Source organism: Pseudophryne corroboree, chromosome 11 (assembly GCF_028390025.1).
Source record: "Pseudophryne corroboree isolate aPseCor3 chromosome 11, aPseCor3.hap2, whole genome shotgun sequence".
In the NCBI taxonomy this organism is placed as follows: Eukaryota; Metazoa; Chordata; class Amphibia; order Anura; family Myobatrachidae; genus Pseudophryne; species Pseudophryne corroboree.
Window position 1 is genome coordinate 161,490,241 of NC_086454.1, and position 26,944 is coordinate 161,517,184.

The 26,944-nt window shown below is 42.6% G+C and overlaps 1 protein-coding gene across 2 annotated transcripts; it reads right to left on the minus strand.

Moving 5' to 3' along the window:
• Positions 1-451: 451 nt before the first annotated feature.
• GAL (galanin and GMAP prepropeptide) lies at positions 452-22,775 on the minus strand. Of its 2 annotated transcripts, XM_063946158.1 has the most exons (7): positions 22,571-22,775; positions 17,421-17,501; positions 12,177-12,231; positions 7,969-8,040; positions 5,873-5,959; positions 2,007-2,084; positions 452-674 (listed from the first exon to the last, which is right to left on the minus strand). In XM_063946158.1, the coding sequence occupies exons 1-7, from the start codon at positions 22,652-22,654 to the stop codon at positions 613-615; spliced, it is 519 nt and encodes a 172-aa protein (XP_063802228.1). In that variant the 5' UTR covers positions 22,655-22,775; the 3' UTR covers positions 452-612. The 2 variants fall into 2 exon arrangements, with proteins under 2 accessions (XP_063802228.1, XP_063802229.1); XM_063946159.1 differs by lacking the exon at positions 7,969-8,040 and having other exon boundaries at positions 22,571-22,764.
• Between the last annotated feature and the right edge of the window lie 4,169 nt (positions 22,776-26,944).

A 26,944-nucleotide genomic window follows, 5' to 3' on the forward strand; every position in this document is an offset into this window, starting at 1 on the left:
TACATACACATACATACACTTACTCTCACTTTCTATCTAATCAATTACCACAGTCTGTTTGGCCAGATGGGATCTGCCTCAGCCTGGGTCTCATGTAGCTCCGCCCCTCTTCACCCATGTGACTCCACCCCTTCTGTCCCTGTGACTCTGCCCCCTTCCTACGCGTGTAGCTCCGCCCCCTTTTGTCTGTTCACTGTCACTGGGGGAGGGCAACAAGTTGTCGGCGCTGCTGAGGCACTCAGAGGGGACAGGACGGTGCAGCAGCAGGGATGCAAAGCAGGAAGAGCGCCTCATCAGCCAGGCGCCTACCTGCTTTGCATCCCTTTGCTGAGCGGGTAGCGGGCCTGAAGCCATATTGTTAGTGTCATAACTGTATGGTTATAATATACAAGTACATTTTGACAGTTCAGATTAATTTCATCACAAATTTTTATATGAAATACGTCAAACAGCAGCTGCTATTTTTTATTGTATGGCTTAATTTTACTTAAGCGAAAATACACTGTAGTATCATTGGGATATATTTATAAGTGGAACTTTCTGAGCATTAAATTAACACATTTATTGGATAAGTCATCATTATGCAATCAAATACAAAGGCTTTATTTCTTTTCAGGACTGGTTTGTTTCTTCTGAGGACATTGGTGAGCTTAAGTTATCAAGTGCTCCAGACTCTGGAAAGAAGAGAAAACAGAGATGGACTCATGGTAGAATGTTACATATAATGACCAAAGGCAAATCCTTAGGGACACAATGAATCCAGAGAATACTTTTATTTTAATATGCTGCATAAAAATTATATTTTTGATAATGTCGGCATGTCAGTGCTAATCAGCAGTAATAATTGATCTCTGCTGCGGCCTCTTCTACAATTTCCTTTAGTAAGCAAAATAATGGTTAGCCATAGGGGTGCACAGTGCTCTGAAATCATTTTGGATGACTTTAAATAAAAAAATTTAAAATAATTATCAAAAGCAATTATTTTTGTTGAAATAAATACTTTCATTAAATTTGGATTGCATAATATAAGGAAAAGTTGATTGCGTAGTAATTGTAGTCAATATATATATTTTAACCCCAATAAAAACATGTAATTATTTTGCTAATTAGCCTAATTAGTTATTGGCGTGGTGGTGGGGAAGTTGGAAGGGTTCTCAACCAAGTCCCGACATTTTCCCTTCAAATAAATATTTTCCCTACCATATCACACCCTCAGGGGGGTGCGTACAAACAAATGAGAATTTCCTCTGATAGAGCAATGCAAGTTTGGAATTGAATTGCAAATGCAATTCACTGTGCGACTGCCATTGAGAAGAGTTAGCACAAGGCAACTCATACCATCGAAATGGACTGATCTCAACCATTACTACTACTGACTGTCCATGTACTTACAACTGGATATGTACCTGAAGATAATAGAAGTTTAGGCTCTATGATATGATAAAACCTGAGCATCAAGCTAGGCTTTGGAATAGAACACAGTGCTATATCTATATCTATTGAATCAAGAGATCATAAGCAAATATGTGCATATTCAATTAGCCATAAGGCTTACTGTGGGCTTGTAGCAGTGCCCAGTGCTATTAAGTTGCAGCCCACGGTAAGCTCCGCAGGCTCTGTTTACCGCACATTTCTGTTCTCACCCTCCTGAAGTGTGAATAGTAAGTTGGGCTTTTTGCCCTTATCACGGTAGCCATGAGTGCATTAACCCACAGCTCCAGACACTTAACCCAGAATCTATGGTTGGATGTGCATTAGACACCTTGGGAGGAAAAGTGCTGAAAATATGAATAGCATTAAAGCTCAAGGCTATCCTCCCGCAGTAAGCTCAGCAGCTAAGTGAATATGCCCTGAAGAATTTTCTTTTTCCTTTATTTGAGTCATCCAATGAGATTATAGTCACGACATTTGCCCATTCTAAAGGCAGAATTTTAAAGCTCTGACATAATGATCCATATGTCACTTAGTCATCTTTGTCAAGATCATACAGAATTTAGTACTCTTACCTTTCAGATGTAAGTAAGTTAAAAATTCAATCAGTGTGCGCAGTACGTTGTCATCGGACAAAGTTCTAAAAAAGTTTCCTAGGAATACAAAATATTTTTTTTTTAAACACATGTATGTGCAAAATAATGACAGTACATAGAAGTTCCACCCACCGCAGAGTAAGTATCAATATACATTTTTTACAATAATACAGAGCCTGAACAGAATCTACTGCGTGAGTTGCACACCTTGGCTATTAAAGATGTGGATCTCTGTTATTGTAATACATATGGCTGATTAATTCAGGATACTACGGTAAGTGGCAATTGGCAAGCAGTAATCCATTCTGTGTCATGGCACGCCATTCACTGCAATAAACGTTTCGTCACATGTCCTGCTCTAGAGCAATCAGCAGTAGTACCTTGACCCTATCTGTCTGACGACCTACAGTCTAGTCTAATGTGATGAATAGCCCTGTGCGGTATAAAGCATTGCTCTTATTTCATTTCAGTCTGGCCCAGTCACACTATTTCCATTACTCATAGCAGTGCTGGCTTGTGTATATGAGGAGGGCTGCCAGCATTATTTATAATACAGTATCTCATGCCGAAACCTATTAAAGCAACCATGTTACGTAATAGAACCTATAGTGGTTGTCAGGGAAGATAGTGAAGGTAGTGTTTGATAAAACTCAACCAAATACATTATTGTCCACACTTAGAAGCTACATGGTTACACACAGAGAATAAAAACATAAAATGAATTATAAAATCACATCTGCTCATTATATTGTGGTTGTGAGAACAAATAATTACATTTTTATCCCCTGTAATAAGGGTCATAGTGAGGTTACATATTGTACGTATCTCCAGTACTGTTAAAGTCTTTTAATTATCCCATCATGCTAGAACTGTAACTATCAGTGTCTATTAGCTCAGAGTCCATTAGCTTGGCTCCACAAATATGAGTATACTGTATTACCAAGTGATAAAAGAGAGCACTGAGCACAGTGGGAAACCTGAAGTAACTGATCACAGTGTCTGACAGATTAAGCTATAGGTCTGCAAACTCGCCCCTCATTACCCCACACAGTGCATGTTTTGCAGGTCTCCTCACAGAATCACAAGTGAAATAATTAACTACACCTGTGGACTTTTTCAAATGTGTCTGTGAGTAATTAATATACCTGTGCACCTGCTGGGTTACCTGCAAAACATGCACTGTGTGGGGTAATGAGGACCGAGTTTGCAGACCTATGGATTAAGCCAGGCATGTCCAAACTGCGGCCCTCCAGCTGTTGAGAAACTACACATCTCAGCATGCCCTGACACAGCTTTAGCATTCTCTGACAGCAAAACTGTGTCAGGGCATGCCTGGGATATGTAGTTTCACAACAGCTGGAGGTCCGTAGTTTGGACATGCCTGGATTAAGCCCTCTTCTGCTGTGTAACGTCTCCTAATACTATGGGAAGGATTCAGGAAATACTGTACACTGCAACTTGCAATGGGGTTTTAAGAGAAGAGTGGGCTTGTATGTACCAGGCCTATTCACTGAGAGCACGACTGCCCCCTTTCCCAAGGCCTGTGCCAGGGGATGTCCCTGTAATTGTCCTTGTGGCGCTCCCCCGAAACTTACTCCTGGCAGAATGGCCATCTTTCAGTCGACATATTCAGAGAGATGGTGCATGGGCTGAAAAGAACAAACACTGACCATTTACCAGGGTCTTTTCTGTCTGCCGTTCAAGCGCCATCTTAAATAATATACAGTATCACTGGAATAATGGCACCACCATATAGGGGAGTGCTGTGCGGGTACTGGAGAATCTATATTGAATGCTGGGCACTTCTGGCCCTAAGAGCCCATGAACACAACACATTATACTGTAGTTGAATCACAGTAACTTTTACTGTATTCCTTGCATTCCTCAGCCACCTCATAGCAAATATCATGACACAAGTGGGCATTGAGCTGGCCGTTACCTCAGCTAGCTAAAATATATGTGAGCATCCACATGCCTAGGTAATGCTTCTAGGTCCAGGTTCCCCACATAATACAGACAACATGTGTGTACTTTTATCTCATGGAAACCAGAAAGCTATAAATTCTGCAGACGTCATGGAGAAAGATTAAACATGCGACGGGATGTAATGGAGTCCAAGATCTCTAGAGCTGCGGACAATCTCTCTCTTTTTTTTTTTAGAGGGGCAATTACTTACAAGGCACAACCATGCCTTGTATGTGATTGCCCCATTAAAAAAAAGTCCTGCACCCCCAGCGATCTCAGACTCCATTACATTCTGCTGATGACATCATCAATAAAGGGACCTGCATTGGTAGTGAAGGGTCACTTCAGGTTGGGGCTGGGAGACCGGCGCTGGGGATCCCGGCAGCAGAATGTTTTCCACTACAATCTGCATTTTGCAGCATGCCAAGAATGCATTAAGGCCACTGGGTGTAAGTATACTACTAACAGTATGTGGCCTGTGTCATTCGGCAGTGAGGAACCACTAACAGATTCTGGGGAATAACCATCTCTACCTCATGTTTTCATTAAACAAAACAGAAAATAATCTATTATAAAGGCACAAACACAACCTACTGTAGTACGAACTAATCTTGAATGGGTTTCACTCTGTACAATATTACCGTTTATGGTATTAACAATGTAATTCTAATGATACATTTTTGGACTGTACAGTCAGTGATGGTCACCTCTAATATGCTTTCATGGGGAGCCTATCACATTGCTAGAAGAAGTAAAGCGCTTGCTGTCCTTGTGTCAGCCATATCTGAGTGGGCAATTCACATCTGGGGGTAGGTGCATGAGTGATGTGGGACCACATTAGATAAAAGCAAGACCAATATAATTGGTACCTCACTAATTACCCTATGTGCAATGCACAGCTATGAAGCTCCATTTCTACTTGTGGCTTGCTGCTCTTCCTGTAATCATCTGAGATCATGTAATCTGGTGGGTGGGACTAAAAGGTGGAACAATGCATTGCTGGGACACACAATAAAATTAGGGTAAGGCCTAGTGATACCACTCTAGCCTACCGGACTACATAGGACAGAGCATGACCCTCTTCTGAGCTTGTTTGGAAGGCAGCCTACTTAAAGCTGCACCCTGGTATTTGGCCTTTGGACGCAGGAGTGATCGGTGCTGCATCTTCACTAGCAGCGGAGCTGAGAATGTATGTAAATGATGCAGGGGTCATCTTTTGAAATTAGATGCCCACCTGTGCCTTCTCAGACCTGCTGCATACATGCCAAGATGTGGCAAGAGATAAGCATTGGCAGCATCAGGCAGCGTATCAAACATCAGAGTAATCCAACAGTTACTCAGAATTTCCACCTCAACAAAGGTGCTGAGGCCAGTGAACCTGTAGCAGAGGATGCTGTCTCTGGTTTTGCACCCCCAGAAACTAAGGCGACATTTTCAGCAACGGTTCCCTTCTCCTCCCCCAATCAAGCTGCGGCGTACAGTGCACTGCAAGCAGGGTCACAGTGACATTACGGAACATGCGTGATCCTGAAATTATTGGTCAATTCTGACCAGATTGGTACAGTGTCTGGGACTGAAATTGTGCTTTGTACTTTAATCTCAAAGTTATCTGAACTCTGATCAATAAACATAATAAAATACATCAATCTTTTTATAGATGCTTTAATTATTTAAAAAAACAAAACCCCATAAAAAACAGAATCAAGTGTCTTTGATTTCAACGATTTTTTGTGTAATAGATACTAAATTAGATTTTAAAATGTTTCACTGTCAAGCACTACACCAAATTGGGCACTAGATGGTGCTGTTTAGCTGATTCTGTGTGTTTGAATTTGTTCATGCAGTCTGCTACATGTTTTTCTAAGTACAGTAACTATTACCTGACTTTACATCCTCTTCTGGCTGTAGCTCACGTTTTCCACCGAATCCATGTTTGTCATTGAAAGATCTATGATTATCTATTGCATCTAGTAAACAAATTAATAAGAAAGGTTATTTTATGTAACTTGTGCTGTACAAAGTGTCATAATAAAATTATGGTAAAATAATCATTTAAAATAATTTCAATAATGCAACATGCATAGTATGATATGACTAGTTAAAAATGTTCTGAGTGATGGAATTAAAAGAAGAAAACAACAGCATAAAGGTGCTTTGCTTATTTGGGAAAGAACAAAATATTGGTACAAGTTTTTGAAAATGTAAATACAGCATATAACAGTATGTGCTGAAACATCAATCTGTATACTAGACGTCTCCGCCGCTGCAGAAATCCATGATAATATGTAATTACAGATTAACTTCAGACAGGCCAATACGCAGTATAAGGCGAATATGGCAGGGCAGCCAAACCTCTCTACAATAAGGAAAAACAAATAACTGCTTTAACAGCGCCTCTAGATTAACCACATATAAATGAATAAAGTTACCCTGGTACTATGCGCTGCCGTACTAAACACTGTGTGTGTTTAAACAATTGAGATAGAAATTAAAGTAGAAACGGCTGCGCACAGTAACAGGGAAAATTATGATAACAGAGAGCCGACGTGTATAAAAAGGGGTTTATTAAACAAAGAAAATAAAAACATGTATACACAAAATGATTAGTAAAACTTAGTTAGATACCGTGAGATAATGATAAAAGCAATATCATTATCTCACGGTATCTAACATGTTTTATTTTCTTTGTTTAATAAACCCCTTTTTATACACGTCGGCTCTCTATTATCATAATTTTCCCTGTTACTTTGCGCAGCCGTTTCTACTTTAATTTAAACCTCTCTAGAATACATCAAGTGGTCATTAGGTAGAAGGAAGGTGATTCATGAGAAACACAATGGGTTAATCTGGAGTTCATGATTAATGAATGGTTGCCTGGAATCCATAATATTAGGAATGGTGCAATTATTCCCTTGAGATAATATATTTAATTTGATGTTTTTTTCCTCTTTTTGTACTTTGCGCATCTAATGTGTTTTTAGACTTCACTTTGATGAATAACGAAGCACACGGAAGTAAAGACATCCTGCAATAACTTTTCTCTCTGCTAAGATAGTTATGCTGCTAGATTTAAAGTTTCAATTACTTTTAAGGTAAAATCAGGTTGGCTTTACGTTAAAACTAATTGACACTTTAAATCTAGCAGCTATCTCACTGAAATCCCATTTGTGCTAGCAAGCTACAGGTTAATATTTTGGGCTTCCATATTACAATAACCAAAAATCTGCTTGCTAGAAACAAGTTATAGAGAGTGCAATAATACCAGAAAAGTGTATCACGTTCTCCTAGACATCTTCACAAGAGAGATGTGATACAGGCCTGATTCTGAGATGTAGGCAAATGTCTTCACAGCTGCTAGTTAGTATATAGTGACTGTGCGAAAATATGCAAATGTTGCAGCCGCCAACGTTGTATGAAGCTGCCCACTGGCGTTGTCTCTGAATCACAGCATACGTACAAAGACGCAACCATCGGATGCACATCGCCCTATGGTCGCGCATCGTGCCTGTTTAAAGTTATATGCCGGAGCCATATGTATTGCATACAGAATTGCATCCTGTGACACCCCTAGTACCTCCCACAAACACTCCCTGACTGTCAGTCATTTTGCGAATAAATTCCCACTGCGATCGCCGTTAGGTTTCTCTTTTATTAGGACGTAATGAGAATGAATTACTCATCTTCTTAATTTTAAGTCATTGATATTAATTTAAACATTTACATTTTTTATTGATTGGAAGTGCAGATGTACAGTATGGTCAGATTCCCAATATAGTAATGCACCTTTAGAGAATAGGCCAAATAGGCCAAATTTTTACTATGTTCTCTCCATTTCCATTGGATTTACTGAACATTTTAGGGAGATTTTATGTATGTTTCTTTTATAATTGAATCTTTTCTGTTGATGTTCATTCTAATCTCATTTAACCTTAGTTCTGCATTAAAAGTTGAATTGGCCTTCTCCTAACCTACTTACATTCCCCAGGTGACTCTTCTCTTCCCATTGCAATGGGCATTTCCTTAATCAGTGAAAGCGGATCAATACGACCTGAAATAAAGGATGGCGGCTATTAGCCAGTCTAACCAAGCTGGCATCTGGCAGTAACAGACCCACATTATGCCACTATGATCTAGTTAATGAAAATGAATTTACAGAATGACCGCAGGAGATTAAATTCTCTAAGAGAAAAGGGCAAACGAGGAGGACAGGTCACGCAATTAACCCTAAAACTAGAAATACGGAGGAATTCAGCGCTTATAAAACACATGGGGTAATGTACCTATACATTACAGAGAAAACAGATGATGTTTTGCAACGGTACGTGCACTTCAAAACCGCTGTAGTACCTTGTTTTTACATTTATAAAAGTTTGGAAAGTTTTAATCTGTTCTTGAATGACTGTGGCACGTGCTAAGAACACCTGGATACATGTGTGGAGTTATCACCCACCGTTTTCTCTCCTTATTTCAGCCATATGGGCTAGTCTAATTCATTTTGTGTAGCCGTGGCTGCCAAGTTGGGACTGAAGGCATGTTTATTTTTTGCATAGAGGTGGAGGAAGTCATCATTGTCACTACATATGTCTGTCTAGGGGGTGGGAGGTGAAGGAAGACACAGCCTTTGCCCCATGTGTCTTTAGATGTTAATGGTTGTATTTATGTCTGCCTGCCCTTGACTCTCCTTGCTTGCCCATTGCCTGAGTTGTAGGCCGAGGCAGGAAATGTGCCAGCAGCATCAGTAGTTACTCTGTTGAAATAGTGATGTCATTGCTATACGTACATCCTTATGATAGGCCTCAAGCTTACATATTACCAAGAAGGCAAGGAAAAAAGGAATGGGAGGAGACATAAGACATGGTACAAGAAGTAGTAGAGTACCATCACTTTGCTGTGTCTGGCTAGTCTGGCCTACAGTGCTTGCCCTTGAAATGGAAAAATACCACAAAAGACAATAAATTTGAGAACAGTGAAATGATAATAAATCTGTGTTGGGATGTAGATGACCACAACATTTCCAGACAGCCAAGACTTTATATAATAAAGGTCAATTTCAAACGCGTGGCGCAGAGCTTCAGGCTGTACGAAAGCTCCTGTGTCTTCACCTCCTAGTTATATCCCTCATTACAGTTTTGGAATTTGGGCATCTACCATTAAATCAATCTTCCCCAACCTTTGCAGCAATGAAAGTCTGACATAGAATTCACATGGTGTAAAGTCACATCAATGTCCATTCTACTTTATGAGTTCCAATGTTGTTCTCATAACTACTGTATGGTTTAGATTACTTTATGTCTTTCAGGGGGTATCAGTCTTTATAATTGGTGTAGCTTTGGTTTATTTGAGTGCCTGTATTACTTTATAATTTGCATACTATACATTTGTACGTAGCAACTGATTAGTTGCCAACTTCTCCACAGGCTTACTTCTCCGCTCTTTTCACTGCTTCATGAATAGACCCCTCAGTAAAAAGCCAGCTGGCTTCTAGTGCCGCAGTCCCTAGCAGCTAGATAGGGTTGCCATGACAAGGAAATGGCTACATATGGGAAGCACTCTCTGCTATAGGGGGTAATTCAGACCTGATCGCTAGGGTGCATTTTTTGCATCCCTGCAATCAGGTAGTCGCCGTCTACAGGGGGAGGGTATTGTGTGTGTGTGTGTGTGTGTGTGTGTGTGTGTGTGTGTGTGTGTGTGTGTGTGTGCATTTGTGCAATCGCTTTTGCTGGAGAGCTGCACAAACAACAGTTTGTGCAGTCTCTGCTCAGCCCAGTACTTATTCAGCCACTGCGATGATCGGGGCTGAAGCTGACGTCAGAAACCCTCCCTCAAAATGCCTGGTCCCTCCTGCATTTTCCGGACACTCCCTAGAAACGGTCAGTTGCAACACACAAACGGTCTCTTCCTGCCAATCACCTTGCGATTGCCAGTGCATTCTAATTTTTGCACCATCCCCTCGCTGACTGGCGATCCCCGTTGCTGCGGTCCGTCGCACCTGTACATTGCGGTGCATGCGCAGTTCAGACCTGATCGCAGCCTGTGAGAAAACGCAGCCTAGCAGCGATCAGGTCTGAATTACCCCCATAGTCCAAACAGGCAGTCCCAGAGGAGGAAACACCACCCCCTGGGTCTGCCAGTCCAGTTTGTTATAAGTCACTAAGTGAGGGGGATTTTATTGGGGGGGGGGGGGGGGGGGCAAGGTGCTCCTTGGGAAGGAGCCTGCAGCCCTACTTCCTTAGGTAAAATCCACCACTGTTGTAATTACATTTACTAAGAAATTGATTGAGCAACTTACATTTATGCACTTGTTCTACTTGCAGCGAGGAATACAGTGATTGGTCCAGCTTCTTTGACAGGAAGATACACAATGTGGCACCCCGGCATACACTAACATGTTTACATTTTAAATCTATGCGCCTTGCTTAACATAACACAAAAGAATTCACAAATGGCATTGGCTCTGCCGTACAGTCATGTGTTATGCTTCTGCAAATCACCTTTGTTGTTGCATCAGTTTGTCTCAGTTGATTGGGCAAACAGCAATTAGCTCAGATACAACATAAAAAAGGGCTCTACTCATGAAGCAGTGAAGAGAGTGGAGAAACAGACCAGTGGAGAAGTCGGCCATGGCAACCAATCAGCATCTCCCTGACATTTTGTAAAATGTACTTGATAAAGGCTTCCCTTAAAGCAGGTTGGTTGGCATGGGCAACTTCCCCACTGGTCCTTTCCTCCACTCTTTTCCCTGCTTCATGAATAGACCCCAAAGTGTCAGCTTCTCTCAACAAACCACTTTGAATATTGGGGGTCATTCCGAGTTGATCGCTCACTAGCTACTTTTAGCAGCCATGCAAACGCATAGTCACCGCCCACGGCATAGTGTATTTTTGCTTTGCAAGTGTGTGAATGCCTTTGCAGCCGAGCGCAGCAAAAACATTTTGTGCAGTGTCAGAGTAGCTCTAGACCAGAGGCGTCACCGGGTGACACCCGGAGCGCACTCTGTATTATCACCCCCCCCTTCAGCCCGCTGGAGCCGCGGGCGACCAAAAAGGGGGCGTGACCTAATTTAGAAGGGGGTGTGGCCTCGCGGACCTTTTCTCCTTCTTTCCGGGGGCATGTCCAGCTTCCCCGAAGATGCTGGCTGCCCCCGGAGACTGGTCAGCTTGCAGTGCCGGCTCTTATCTGTGACAGGAGCCGAGTGCTGCAGATTATCTCACTGCAGCACTTGGCTCCTGTCACTACAGAAGAGCTTGCACTTTGGTGTCACCCGTTCCGAGGGGGACACCCGGGTGCGGGTCGCACCCCCCGCACCCGCCTTCTGACGCCACTGCTCTAGACTTACTCAGCCCTTGCGATCACTTCAGTCTTTTTGGTGCCGGAATTGACGTCAGACACCCGCCCTGCAAACGCCTGGACACGCCTGCGTTTTCCCAAACAATCCCAGAAAACGGTCAGTTGACACCCATAAACGCCCTCTTTCTGTCAATCACCTTGCATTCGGCTGTGCGAATGGAATCTTTGCTAAATCCATCGCCCAGCACCGATCCTCTTTGTACCCGTACGACGCGCCTGCGCATTGCGGTGCATACGAATGCACAGTTTTGCCGTTTTTTTACCTGATCGCTGCACTGCGGAAATCAGCAGCGAGCGATCAACTCGGAATGACCCGCATTGTTCAGGCAGAAAGAACACACTCAGTAGCAAGGGCAAGTGCTGGGGAACAAGGGAGGGATCCCACTTTCGTCCAGTTGGTGTCAGGAAATTAGCATAACATCTATTTGACCCAGTTTTCTGATATAAATTCCTATCTGAACAGTGAAGCACTTCTGTGTAGGTAACAGTGTGTGACAGTGAGCCTATGTTAGATGGCCACTTCCCACCTGTAGTGGACAAAGTCATAGATGCCTGATCACCAACTGTTGTCTTAATTCACAAACGACATTAAGGGGAAACCTCTTTAATATACGCCTGACTATGGGGCAGATGTACTAAGCCTCGCAGAGGGATAAAGTGGAGAGAGATAAAATACCAATCAATCAGCTCCTGTCAAGCACAGCCTTTACCGTGGCAGTTAGGAGCCGATTGGCTGGTACTTTATCTCTCGCTAAGGCTTAGTACATGTGTAAATAACCATATGTCTGTACAAAGTGAAACAGATTTTATTGCCATAAAATAGCTTTTGTCACTTACGTGGTCCTAAGAGGTAGCCTGCACTGTTCAATGTCCAGCCTCGCTTATCTTTCCCCTAGTAAAACAAGGCAATGTCATACAAATCACAAATCAGTTAGCAAAGTGGCAGAAGCATCCACATTAAATTATTATTTTGCACCAACTTAATACACAGCGCCTTAAGGGCAGTACACACAAGGAGAGATGTGTGCTGAGTGATCTGTCATAGACCACTCAGCACACATCTCCCCCCCCGCTCAGCACAACGCGATGTGCGTTGAGCGAGGAAGGGGGGGGGGGGCGCTCATTTCACCCAGCGGGTGAAATGAGCGATGTACTAGATTGTGGCCATTACAATTAGAAAATGTCTGTACATGGCGGCAGTCCATGCCCCGATGAAGCATGAAATCTAATTTTGCTATACAAACATGTACACACGGTTTACAGCCCATTCATTGAGAGGCTAATAAGCTCTTTGAAGTAGAGACAGTTAGAGAAAATCTGTAAAACAAATGTTAGTTGTGGTGCGCAAGCAGCGGTGAACTTATGAGGCACTTGTCTCGGAGGCAATTGCTGGAGACGGCACCCAGATGTCAATCTAACATTTCCCAGAAGTCAGCAAAAACATCTTATACAGTATATATATATATATATATATATATACATATACACATAGAAAAAAATATGCTGACGTAATCTGAATTTTTTTTTTCAAAAAGCTAAAAACTTATTCTTGTGGCCCAGTGTGACCAAACCAATCCAAAAGGTTTGATGTTGCCATTCAGTTTGATGGTGATTTTGACTTGCATTCCAATACTTGCTTTCTTCTAGTAATTCAGAGGCATGCTGTACATCCCTGAGTTGCACAGATACAGTGTATTGGGCCACTGTAATTGAACTACTTTATTTTTGGACATCCTTCTATACAAATGAGATGGCATTAGGGACAGTGTCAAAAATAAAAGGTCCAGGACAGCATACATTTTATGGTATATCAGTGGGATTTGATACTATAATGTTTTCTTGAGGTACCGTACAGTACTCTGAATGTGTACTGTACAGTGTATTGCTTTTGAGATTCTCTATTATTTGTTGTAAGAACACATGGTTACAGTAGGTAAGGTCCATTTCAATAGATTTTATAGAAATTCATTTCCAGCTCCTGTGCTTTCCCTCAGCAGCGAATGTTTAGGTGATGTTTGTTTGTAAGCATGGTGGCTGGGGATGAGAAGCTAACAAGTGGCCTAGAGGCAGGGTGAGAACCCTAGGAAAGTACCGTCTTTGATAAATTCCTCATAGAATATATGTAGGTACAGTACTAGACGTCTCTATTATCTTTATTTGGTTTGTTGTTCAGTAATCATTTTTGTTAATGAAAAGAGTAGATTACAGCAATTGTTCTTACTTATTTATGAAATATTGAGCTTTTCTCCGTGTGCGCTGTACTTATTCCTATTATGCCATATTCCTTATGTATGATTAGAAATTGTATTTTGGAGAGTATACTACTAAATCATAATATAATACCAATAATGAATGACTGTGTAGTTTCAAAATAGTATAATCTTATCATCCAAATATTTCTAAACTGGCTGCATTTTTATTGTGCTGCATTGGATGGACGGCAGAGAGTCTGTAATAAATGGATCTCATGATATAAATGAATTAAGTGTCATTATTAAAGGAGCTAGGTTGCATCTGCACAAAACGTCTCCAGTATGCGCAGGAACATTGATCAGTATCACTAGATTTAGGAAAGTAACTCAAGCTACAAAATTTACTGTTCACTTTATTCTGCAACCTACAAATATTTTTTAAAAGGTCTTATCTTTTTTTCTCACTTTAAGTATTTAGTGCCGTGTGTGTGTGTGTGTGTGTGTGTGTGTGTGTGTGTGTGTGTGTGTGTGTGTGTGTGATGTGCGATGGGGTGAGGCAGGTGAGGCAGAGCCTTTCCTGTCATACTAACGTTTGTGCCAGAGTCTTGACTGTATAAAGTATATGAAAAATACTAAGACTATGTTAGAAATATCTTCTTTGCATTATTGTAATCATTTTTATAGTCAAAACTCTCTATCTGTTCCGCACATCTCTGATAAAAATGTACCAAATTTTCTGGAGTTTATTCCTCTGCACATGTGCATAATGCCCACATGACCCCTTTGGCTCATATATTGGTGGTCATTCCGAGTTGATCGCTCGTTATTTTTTTCCGCAAAGGAGCGATTAGTCGCTAATGCGCATACGCAATGTCCGCAGTGCGACTGCGCCAAGTAAATTTGCTATTAAGTTAGGTATTTTACTCACGGCATAAGTCACCCATGCCTTTATTCTGACGCACTTAACATTAACACTTAGCTAGCTTATCACTATGAAATAACCACACGGACACCAACTGCTAGATTTAAAAGGTCAAACTGGCATTTATTGTTCGATGACCTGTCATTTAAGCTAAATATTGGAGGATGGCGAGAAAAGGGGCTACCAACTCACCAGCACCAGTCAACTATAATAAACCAATAAAACTAGGAGGGGACTCACAACCGCCTCCTTAAACATAACCCGCACTGCGCAGGACTCACCCCCCTTACTCTAGCAGAGCCTTGGACGAACCCGCACGGGAACATCCGTAGTCCACCCGCAAGGGGAGGACACACTCGCTGTTCTATCAAAAGGGGGTGTCCCACAGTGACCACTTATGTAACTTTTGACCGCTGGCTGGTAGCGACTTTCCGCCCATCTGGCTATCAAAGCCTGCTTGAAATTGAAAGGCGGTCCGAAAAGCGGACCGGAAGCACCAAATTAAAGGGCGGGTGGGAGGGCATCCGAAGAAACTGCTAAGAGGAAGATGGCTGCCTAACCCAGGCCTATATACCCCTGTATATACTCCTCCTACCTACACCTGATAGGCACCCTGGGTCACCTGACCCCAACTGTCCATCACTAAGGCTAGCCCTGCCTACCGTAGCCAAATGTCATAAAAATTCCGGGTGCTTATGTGGCTTTGAGCCTATGCGGATCTCTGCCTGCCTTACGAGGTTTTTTCTTCGTTCTGGTGATCGTAGTGTGATTGACAGGAAGTGGGTGTTTCTGGGCGGAAACTGGCCGTTTTATGGGTGTGTGCGAAAAAACGCTGCCGTTTCTGGGAAAAACGCGGGAGTGTCTGAAGAAACGGGGGAGTGTCTGGGTGAACGCTGGGTGTGTTTGTGACGTCAAACCAGGAACGAAACTGACTGAACTGATCGCAGTGGCAGAGTAAGTCTCGAGCTACTCAGAAACTGCTAAGAACTGTCTATTCGCAAATCTGCTAATCTTTCGTTCGCAAATCTACTGTGCTAAGATTCACTCCCAGTAGGCGGCGGCTTAGCGTGTGCAAAGCTGCTAAAAGCAGCTTGCGAGCGAACAACTCGGAATGAGGGCCATTGTGTGTAAATCTGGCTCTGGTACTAGCCAGTGCCTCCTGAGCCATTTACCTCACCGCACGTCCCTGATATACACAAATTATCGGGTTTTAGACTTGATAATTGCAATTATTTATTGCCTTTATTCACAGAAATAAGAAATTAACATTGGCAGGATTGATTCACACGCAGTGACAGGGGCCCATTCCTGCGATGTGTTAGAAGTGAAGTGATCGCATTAGCAGTCACTTCACTACTGTTTTGTCTCTCCACAGCGCTACTGCAGTGGCGGCTGCCCACGCATGCGCATCTGCCATTGCCAGGGAGGGTACCGGTAAGTTTTGCGGAATATAGCCGATAAGCCATAGTGGCTACAAACATCTTCAGATGGAGTTAGCTGCTGGGGCCAAACTGCTGCACATTCCAAAGCTTGGTAAATCTGCCAGCTTTGCAGCCCCCAAGAAACCTATGGGGGGCTGCTGTTGGAAATGGAGGGACCACAGTAGATATGCGGAGCAGGGACGGTTTAAGAGAAGATGTGGCCATTTGCAGCCTCTGTGTGGGCTTCCGGCAGCACAGTAGATTCTGGCATTGTGCTGGCACCATGTTCCAGGAGATGTGCACATGTGCAAATCTATTTACATCGCTGGCCGACACAGGACTCCAGATAGGTAAATATATGGGTGCAGGGTTTGCGGTGTGGGCCCCTTAGTCTCTGGTGTCTCTTGTATGACGCTGAGGGTACGTTACAAAACATAGGTGTAGTCACTTCTATGCCTACTGTCCTGGCCCTGTTACACCAATGATAACAGGCGAAACCGCTACTGACCCACTCTCTAGAACTGTTGTAATGTGAGAAGATTATAACAAATGAATAAGGCTGACATGGAGTATGCCGCATCTGAGAGACGCCTATACGCAATTGCAAGTGTGTGCCGAATCAGTGCAACAATTAGGCTCTTTCCCATACCTGTTCCCTTTCCCATACCTGACTATTATTAAGGTACATACACATGGTGAGATCCTTTTAATGCCCGATTTTGACTATACGATTTAAATTTTGACTACGTACAATTTTGACTAAGTGCCAATTTTGACTATACTTTGTACTAGATAGTGCACTAGATAGTCAAGATTGACTTGCCTGCACAGTCTATCTAGCATTGCGATACCGACCCCGCAGGACCGCGCATCAGGATCGAATAGCTATCGCAAGCTGCCCAACACCATGCGATTTCTACTAACTTTCCTTGCGATTTTGACTATATAGTCAAAATCGAAAGGATATATCTCACCGTGCGTACACAGCTTTAGAGTTAATCAAGGACAAAAAAATAGGATAATTATTAACGCAACTTGTTAAGAGGCATATGGAGGAAACAAGTGGAGCATGAGACAGGGTATCCCACATCAACATTTCCCGATCTACTATATGAGTGATCCAGGATCGTGTCCACACAATTGCATTAGTACATAGAGGACGTAACACCTGATATTTGTGCCACTTTAAATTTTGAGGTCAAACCCACTGAGAAGTGTCAGCTGCTTCATAAATATACTCCCTGTGCTTTGTAGTAATCATGTTTCAACAAACCAAATACACCAATATATTGTATATCTGTAACATTACTGAATGACTCTCTGGAAGAATATCACTTTAACATACAGCACACAGCCTATGGCTTCAGTTCTTCTATCTAGCTCCAAGTATTAGATTAAATATAGTTTTTCAATAAATGAATGTCATTCAAAACATTTTGGCATTTGGATCAAATTAGCTTTTAAATATTTACTGAACATGTAACACATATATCAGTCCTTTCTTATATTATATTGTGGTAAACTAATTATTAGAATGTATACTTACTGTTAAAACTAGTCCAAATGTCTGTGAGATAGTGGCACAGAGTATTACTGATACCAGCAGGAGACTTGTGCACTTTTGCATCTGCAAAGTAAATGATAGTAAATGATAGTGAAGAAAATGTCACTTGTACATTTAAATACTGTTTCAAAATACATGCATCTTATAAGATAAGCTACATATTCAGTCAGGACATGTGAGATGTAATAAGCCTTGGACAGAGTTGGCCCAAGGCATAGGCAAACTAGGCAAATGCCCAGGGCATTTGGAATGCCTAGGGGCACAAGCAGCTTCTGCTGGATAAAATGATATGCGGCATGCCAATATTCTGTGTGTGACTGTGGCTATATCTGCATATGAAATGCTACGTTACAGTGTAATCCTGGAAATCACTGTACTGTAGCATTTCATGTGCAGATATAGCCACAGTCGCACACAGAATATTGGCATGCCGCATATCACTTTAATCAGCAGAAGCTGCTTGTACATCCTAGACACATAGGAATGCGTAACGTATAGAAAGGGCACTGCTGTGTGGTGTAATGTGAATTTAGAGCAATATGGTGTGGTGTAATATTAATAAGGGGCACTACTGTGAGGAGTAAAGTATATAAGGTAAAGTGGTACTACTGTGTGATGTAACGTGAATAAGGGACACTATCGCATGATATAATGTGAATAAAGTTTCATTACTGTGTGGCGTAATTTGAATTGGGGGTACTGTTGTGTGGCCATGCCCCTTCCCAGCAAGAACACACCCCTTTTTGGGCTGTGTGCCGAATGTGCGCACTGTTTCTATTGAAAAAATAGGGGGTAGGAGGACCAAAATGAGGACTGCTATGGGTAAGAGGTGATGGTGCTGGTAAAGGGGTGCAGGGTCACAGGCGGGACTAGTGGCAGTGCTAGGGGGCACCAGCCAAAATTTTGCCTAGGGCATCATCTTGGCTTGGACCGGCTCTGGCCTTGGAGAGTGATCCAGTGGAAAGAGATAAACTACCAACCAATCAGATCCTGCCTGTCATATTTCAAACACAGCCTTTGACATGGCAGATATGAGCTGATTGGCTGGTACTTTATCTCTCTCCAGTTTATCATTCTCCATGGCTTAGTACATCTCCCCAGTAAATGTAATCAATAAATACCAATATGATAGCAATGAAAATGTTGTTTTATTATCGATTTATTAAATATGAAGTAAAATTGAGCTTAAGGGGTCTATTTACTAACGCTTGAACGGAGATAAAGTGGAAGGAGAGAAAGTAACAGCCAATCAGCTCCTAACTACCATGTCACAGGCTGGGTTTGAAAAATGACAGTTAGGAGCTGGTTGGCTGGTACTTTATCTCCGTGCACTTTATCTCCATCTAACACTTAGTAAATAGATCCCTTTAATGAGCATGTACTGTAGATTACAGTAATGGAAATGACAACCTCGTCTGTCATGGTAAAGTGTAAATAACACATATGACAAAACAGTTCAATGGCAAGTCCAGAGAATGCTGCCTGGTAATTTATCCTGACACAGAACGTTCTTATTGTTCCTGACAAAGAGGCTGTGCAGCACTTTCTTCTGCACCATGTAACAACTACATAAGCAAACAGCTTGTATGTGGAATGAGTTGGAGACAAGCAGATAAAGAGTTAAGCAGAGTTCTTATCAGCCACTAAACAATGAAAATGCACAAAATAAAGGAAATTATCCAGATCTTGCCGACTTTCCCTGAATATCTGAGACTCCCACATTTTGGGATACTGTCCTGGATTTCTGGGAGAGTAGAGCAGTTTCCTGAATCCCAGAAATTTCCATATAGAAGTGGGCAGTCCCTGAGCTTGATGACGCAATTTCCAGTGAATTTCATCATCATGGTGACACAATGTTGCAAATTTCATTGGTCGTCCTCTGTATTCACTATGGTCCTCACTTGGGGGTCGGTCCTACTGGCCGCGATTCCTCACCACCGTGAGTGTGGCTATATGTCACACTTACTATACTGCCAGATTGTTTGCAGCTATATAGGGCTACGTATAAAAATAAATGAATCTGGGGCGATATGGGGCCATGAAGGGGGCAAATTTTGCTGCTGTTGCTGGCATTTGTACACAACTGTAACGGGCACTCGCCCCCTGGAATGCGAGGGCAAGTTAACTGGATCGACCCCATAGAGTTAAGAGTGTAACCAGCTACAAACTGCAATTTAACATTCTGGCAAACTCCTGCTGCATTGTGGCAGGGAACATTCAATATGCATAGACTGGTTTAGAGCCAGGAGGGTTTGCATCTTATTTGAACTAAATTGCAGTGTAAAACATCAAACTGTCTGATGTGTGTGCTACATGTAGAAGCAGAGAGCATTCCCCCTGCATACACAATGTATTGTACAAGCACATCTTACAGTGCAGCATGGTTTGCCAGGTGTAAATATGCACTCTTTTAGCTGAATTTCCTAACTCTAATACCCCTCTTCGACTTACCTGAAAATCCTGGATTACTGCGCAGCAACCCAGGATTTAGGTCAATGCAAAAGGGTCTATCCGGGTCCGTCACCCGGGAATCTGACCCAGGACCCATTTACAGGATGGAGAGAGACGCTTTTGTGGTGCAAGGAGTTGATGTAATTTCCAAGTGCCTGCACTGCAACCGTGTGCAGTGTGAGTGGCGCCGATCCGGGAATAACCCAGATCAGTACTGTGGTGGAAGTGGGGCTGTCCTGGGTCTGACCTGGTTTGGAACTGTGGGGCTAATTCAGACCTGATCGTAGCTTTGCACGGCTACGATCAGCCACCCTGACATGCGGGGGGACACCCAGCACAGGGCTAGTCCGCCCTGCATGTCTTGCCCTCCCACGCCGCACAGGTGCGATAGCATGGCACGGTGGTGATGCTAGCGCACCCTGGCGAGTAAGTCCCTACCTGCGCAGCATTGCTGTGCTGGTAGGCAACTCTTCACTGCGTCGGGGGTCGCAGTGGCTGCGTGTGACGTCACGCAGCCACCGTGGCCCGCCCCCGCGCGGTCCTGGCACTTCTGCATTGCCCAGACCGCGCCCTTAAAAAGGGCAGGCAAACGCCGCCAGCCCGCCTCCTCCCGCCCAGCGAACGCCTCTGCCTGTCAATCAGGCAGAGACAATCGCTGGGCTGAGATGCCGATCGCATCTCTGGCATGCACATGCACATTGCGGCGCATGCGCAGTTCAGACCTGATCGCCTACTGTGCGAAAACGCACAGCAGCGATCAGGTCTGAATTAGCCCCTGTGTTCCAAATCTTGGGTAAGACCTGGGACTTAGGTGGAAAAGAGGTATTACTGTGGCCTTAAATGCCAACCTTGCAAAGTTCTGTATACCATATATTTATAGTTCACAAATGATCTCAATAAAAATGTATATTCTCATCTAACAATATCTGTGTTACAGGGGACTTGTTAATAACTTCAACAATCATTATTACCTTAGTTTATAGTACAGGTTGAGGATCCCTTATCCAAAATGCTTGGGACCAGAGGTATTTTGGATATGGGATTTTTCCGTATTTTGGAATAATTAGATACCATAATGAGATATCATGGTGATGGGACCTAAATCTAAGCACAGAATGCATTTATGTTACATATACACTTTATACACACAGCCGGAAGGTAATTTTAGCCAATATTTTTTATAACATTTTATAACATTGTGCATTAAACAAAGTGTGTCTACATTCACACAATTCATTTATGTTTCATATACACCTTATACACACAGCCTGAAGGTCATTTAATACAATATTATTAAGAACTATGTGTATTAAACAAAGTTTGTGTACATTAAGCCATCAAAAAACAAAGGTTTCACTATCTCACTCTCACTCAAAAAAGTCAGTATTTCGGAATATTCCGTATTTCGGAATATTTGGATATGGGATACTCAACCTGTGTAAGAAATACTTATATTCTACAGTCATTTATAAATACATTACCAATCACCTGAAAGTATCATGGCCTACTAAAATCCCTCTACCTACTGTCTCATTCCTGGTGACTTTTAATATCCTTATGTGTACAGTGCAAAGTACTCTTTTCCATAAATAATATATAGGTAACTACTAACATTGCCTGCCCTATATCTAATACAGGGCAGGCAATGTGCCGCAATATACTGTATTGTGAAGTTTTTTACTTCAGTGATAATAAAGGTAATAGCTTTCCTATCATTTTTCTCCTTTCCTTATGTGTAAACTGATGTGTCTCTAAATCTGAAGTAAAACATTTCATAAATCCTCACAACATTTCATAAATCCTCACGCAATGCAAGTTGATATTTTGTTGTTGTACTAGATCCAGACATAATAAGCTACTACTGTATAAAGGAGCCCAGAGGACTGTAAAAACTATATTTTTTTTCAAATTAATTGCATTTTTTAATTAAACAAGTTCTGCAAGTGTTAGTCTCTTTCTGATTACTTTTCTATTCAGCTTCTATACAAGATCACACAAGCGTCACACAAGTTTAGTATACAATATATATTTTAGTGTATAATGCAGTGAAATATCACATTCTTATGATGCAAAATGCTATACATAGTATAGGACTAGCCATATGGAGACGTGCCTATTCTCTGGTGGATCAGCTTGTGCAATATTTGTACAAGTATTTTTGTATTTGGTATATAGGTAAAATCAAATGTATTATATACCTCTATGTATATATATATATATATATATATATATATGTACACAGCTATATATTTATAGTGTGTACATTTCTTCAGTGTATAACCAGGCACAGCATGTCACACAATACAGTACTGTAAAAGCATTGCTTGTGCTATAAGGAACAGGTCTGCGTTCTGTAATTAACTATGCTTTGTAAATTCTGCAATAGATATAATCAGCGAAAAACATTTGCAAATAAAAATATATTGAAATATATTATCTCATGTATAATATTAAGTGAAAAGGCAAAAGGAAATTGATAAAATCTCGCTGACTGATACAGGGTAACTGGAGAAACACAACTGAATGAACTACAGTGAAACAGGAATAATAAAGTTGAGAAAAAGATAAGCATCCGATTATACAATTCAATAAAGAAAATACTCAATCTATAGAAAATGATGGAAAACAATGGACAGCGAAGGAAAGTAAGTGAGAGGGAAGAAGGGAAGGGAGACACAAACCTTGAGCTGACTTGGGGAGCTGTGCTTGCAGTCTATCGCTCTTGTCACTTGCAGAACAGTGCTACAGGTGCTTCCAGCTGGCATATAGTAGTATTCTGCAGACTGGTCCAAAGCACAGCAGGAGTCTCACTGCATGGCAGGATATGCAGGTCTCCCCAGTGCGTTATGTGAAGCAGCCAGAGGGAGTCTGTATTTATGGTCAGCATCAGGTTCATATGGACTTGTCTCCCTCCCAAAGCTGCATATGACGGTCTCAGACGTCACTGGATCATTTCCACTCCACAAGTCACTACATTAAGGCAGGGCAAAAATTACAGCAATTCAATTAAAGGTACTTTGAAGCAATATGAAGGCAAAAGACAGATAACAGCCCTGGTAATTATCTGTGATTATGGCATGGGTGGACAGTTTGTACCAGCCCAAGAAGCTCCATCCTACTTGGCTCCTCTTCTTTGGACACTTTATTCAGAACGTAATGAATGTGAAAATTATAATATTTTTAGATCACTGCTGGTTATGGAAAGTTAAATATGTTTATGCCCAGTGAGTATAAGAAAAATGATAAAGAATACAATTTATGAATGATGTAAAGAGCTTGTCATGAATATTACAGATGCAGTGCTTAGGTTTTTTCAATGAAGCTCAAAAGTAGCATAAATGCGTACACACAGAATAGCATCACACTGGACAATAAAGACTGACGTGGGTGATCTATAATAAGCATTAAAATAAAAGAACATAAAATTTCAATAAATATTTTTCTACGTAGGTTCTATCAGCAAATGTATGTCTGAAATTACATTAAAATATATAATAAAATGTAATAAAGGCACAATATGTATTTAAATACAAGCCATGATAAATTAAAGAGTTGCAATCTGCATGTACTGGAATCACTTACTGTATGTCATTATTTTTCTTGGTTTTCAGTTGCTGTGGTATTTGTGTAATTATTGGTTTTATATTTATTATTTAACCTAATAACCAAATGCATACATGAGGAATGTTCATTTAACTTCCATTCAATGGAGTTAACTGATGTAATGGTCATCCTGCATATAACATTTTGCCTATTAAAAGTGGTCAGTGTATTTCCTAGAAATGCAGGATGTGGGTGGTAGCCATTATCATTATGTACTTATATGGAATCACATGTTTCTTAAGTAGGAAACTAAGAAAAAAATAAATAAATAATAATAATAAAATATATATATATATATATATATATGAATGGGGGCAGAGGTCATCCGAGACAAAAACATATTGATTGACAACTAGTTGGCTGAAACTGGTTTCGAGCAGTACTTTGAGAGCTTGCCACCACAGAGTAGCCTCTATCTTATTTATACATCCACAACATATTCTAACGTGTTCTGTCAGAGCAATTTGTCTATTAGTGTACTAAAGAGACAACATCCATCTGTAGCATGACATCAAACTGTACCTGTCACCTACTTACTATACACCTGTAGAGGCAGCCATTTTGTGGGGATGTAGTACTAAAGAGACAACATCCATCTGTAGCATGACATCAAACTGTACCTTTCACCTACTGTACACCTGTAGAGGCAGCCATTTTGTGGGGATGTAGTTGGCATCCTGATGTTCGCGATGCTGACAGTCAGAGCACCAGCACTGGAATCCCGACGCCAGAATTCTGAATTTGAGTATGCTGGGGTGGGCTAGTGTTATGCTGCGGGATGGGAGGGGGATACGTTGGGTTAGACTGCGGGAGGGAAGGGTTAGGGTTAGACAGCGGGTAGGGATGGTTAGGGGGAGGGTAAGGGGTAGATGTAGCTTACCTTCTAAAAAGTGTTGGGATTATGACCATTTGGATGAGGCTGTCGGCAGTGGTGTGAGTTCGTCACAGTCGCCTGGAGGCAAGATAAAATAAGATTTTACTCACCGGTAAATCTATTTCTCGTAGTCCGTAGTGGATGCTGGGAACTCCGAAAGGACCATGGGGAATAGCGGCTCCGCAGGAGACTGGGAACAACTAAAGAAAGCTTTTAGGTCACCTGGTGTGCACTGGCTCCTCCCACTATGACCCTCCTCCAAGCCTCAGTTAGGACACTGTGCCCGGACGAGCTGACATAATAAGGAAGGATTTTGAATCCCGGGTAAGACTCCTACCAGCCACACCAATCACACCGTATAACTCGTGATACTATACCCAGTTTAACAGTATGAAAACAACTGAGCCTCTCAACAGATGGCTCAACAATAACCCTTTAGTTAACAATAACTATGTACAAGTATTGCAGACAAAACGCACTTGGGATGGGCGCCCAGCATCCACTACGGACTACGAGAAATAGATTTACCGGTGAGTAAAATCTTATTTTCTCTGACGTCCTAGTGGATGCTGGGAACTCCGAAAGGACCATGGGGATTACACCAAAGCTCCCAAACGGGCGGGAGAGTGCAGATGACTCTGCAGCACCGAATGAGAGAACTCAAGGTCCTCCTCAGCCAGGGTATCAAATTTGTAGAATTTTGCAAACGTGTTTGCCCCTGACCAAGTAGCAGCTCGGCAAAGTTGTAAAGCCGAGACCCCTCGGGCAGGCGCCCAAGATGAGCCCACCTTCCTTGTGGAATGGGCTTTTACTGATTTAGGATGCGGCAGTCCAGCCGCAGAATGCGCCAGCTGAATTGTGCTACAAATCCAGCGAGCAATAGTCTGCTTAGAAGCAGGAGCACCCAGTTTGTTGGGTGCATACAGGATAAATAGCGAGTCAGTTTTCCTGACTCTAGCCGTCCTGGAAACATACATTTTCAAGGCCCTGACTACGTCCAGTAACTTGGAATCCTCCAAGTCCCTAGTAGCCGCAGGCACCACAATAGGTTGGTTCAAGTGAAAAGCTGATACCACCTTAGGGAGAAACTGAGGACGAGTCCTCAATTCCGCCCTATCCATATGGAAAATCAGATAAGGGCTTTTACATGACAAAGCTGCCAATTCTGACACACGCCTGGCTGAAGCCAAGGCCAATAACATGACCACTTTCCACGTGAGATATTTTAGATCCACGGTTTTAAGTGGCTCAAACCAATGTGATTTTAAGAAACTCAACACACGTTGAGATCCCAAGGTGCCACTGGAGGCACAAACGGGGGCTGAATATGCAGCACTCCTTTCACAAACGTCTGAACTTCGGGTAGTGAAGCTAGTTCTTTCTGGAAGAAAATCGACAGAGCCGAGATCTGTACCGTAATGGAGCCTAATTTCAGGCCCATAGTCACTCCTGCTTGTAGGAAATGCAGAAATCGACCTAGTTGAAATTCCTCTGTTGGGGCCTTTTTGGCCTCACACCAAGCAACATACTTCCGCCATATGCGGTGATAATGCTTTGCAGTTACATCTTTCCTGGCTTTAATCAGCGTAGGAATGACTTCCTCCGGAATGCCCTTTTCCTTCAGGATCCGGCGTTCAACCGCCATGCCGTCAAACGCAGCCGCGGTAAGTCTTGGAACAGACAGGGCCCCTGCTGCAGCAGGTCCTGTCTGAGCGGCAGAGGCCATGGGTCCTCTGAGATCATCTCTTGAAGTTCCGGGTACCACGCTCGTCTTGGCCAATCCGGAACCACGAGTATTGTTCTTACTCCTCGTTTTCTTATTATTCTCAGTACCCTTGGTATGAGAGGCAGAGGAGGGAACACATAAACTGACTGGTACACCCACGGTGTCACTAGAGCGTCCACAGCTATCGCCTGAGGGTCCCTTGACCTGGCGCAATATCTCTCTAGTTTTTTGTTTAGGCGGGACGCCATCATGTCCACCTGTGGCCGTTCCCATCGATTTACAATCAGCGTGAAGACTTCTGGATGAAGTCCCCACTCTCCCGGGTGGAGGTCGTGCCTGCTGAGAAAGTCTGCTTCCCAGTTGTCCACTCCCGGAATGAACACTGCTGACAGTGCTAGTACGTGATTTTCCGCCCATCGGAGAATCCTTGTGGCTTCTGCCATTGCCATCCTGCTTCTTGTGCCGCCCTGTCGATTTACATGGGCGACTGCCGTGATGTTGTCTGACTGGATCAGTACCGGCTGGTGTAGAAGCAGGGATTTTGCCTGACTTAGGGCATTGTAAATGGCCCTTAGTTCCAGAATATTTATGTGTAGGGAAGTCTCCTGACTCGATTATAGTCCTTGGAAGTTTCTTCCCTGTGTGACTGCCCCCCAGCCTCGAAGGCTGGCATCCGTGGTCACCAGGACCCAGTCCTGTATGCCGAATCTGCGGCCCTCTAGAAGATGAGCACTCTGCAGCCACCACAGCAGAGACACCCTGGTTCTTGGAGACAGGGTTATTAGGCGATGCATCTGAAGATGCGATCCGGACCATTGGTCCAACAGGTCCCACTGAAAGATTCTGGCATGG

Coding starts and splice junctions, on each gene's coding strand:
- GAL (XM_063946158.1), bottom strand. CDS start 22,654: ATGCCAGCTGGAAGCACCTGTAGCACTGTTCTGCAAGTGACAAGAGCG. Junction 12,232..17,420: donor CATTTGGACTAGTTTTAACA/GTAAGTATACAT, acceptor TTGTTTTACTAG/GGGAAAGATAAGCGAGGCTG. Junction 675..2,006: donor AACTTACTTACATCTGAAAG/GTAAGAGTACTA, acceptor TCTTCTTTCCAG/AGTCTGGAGCACTTGATAAC.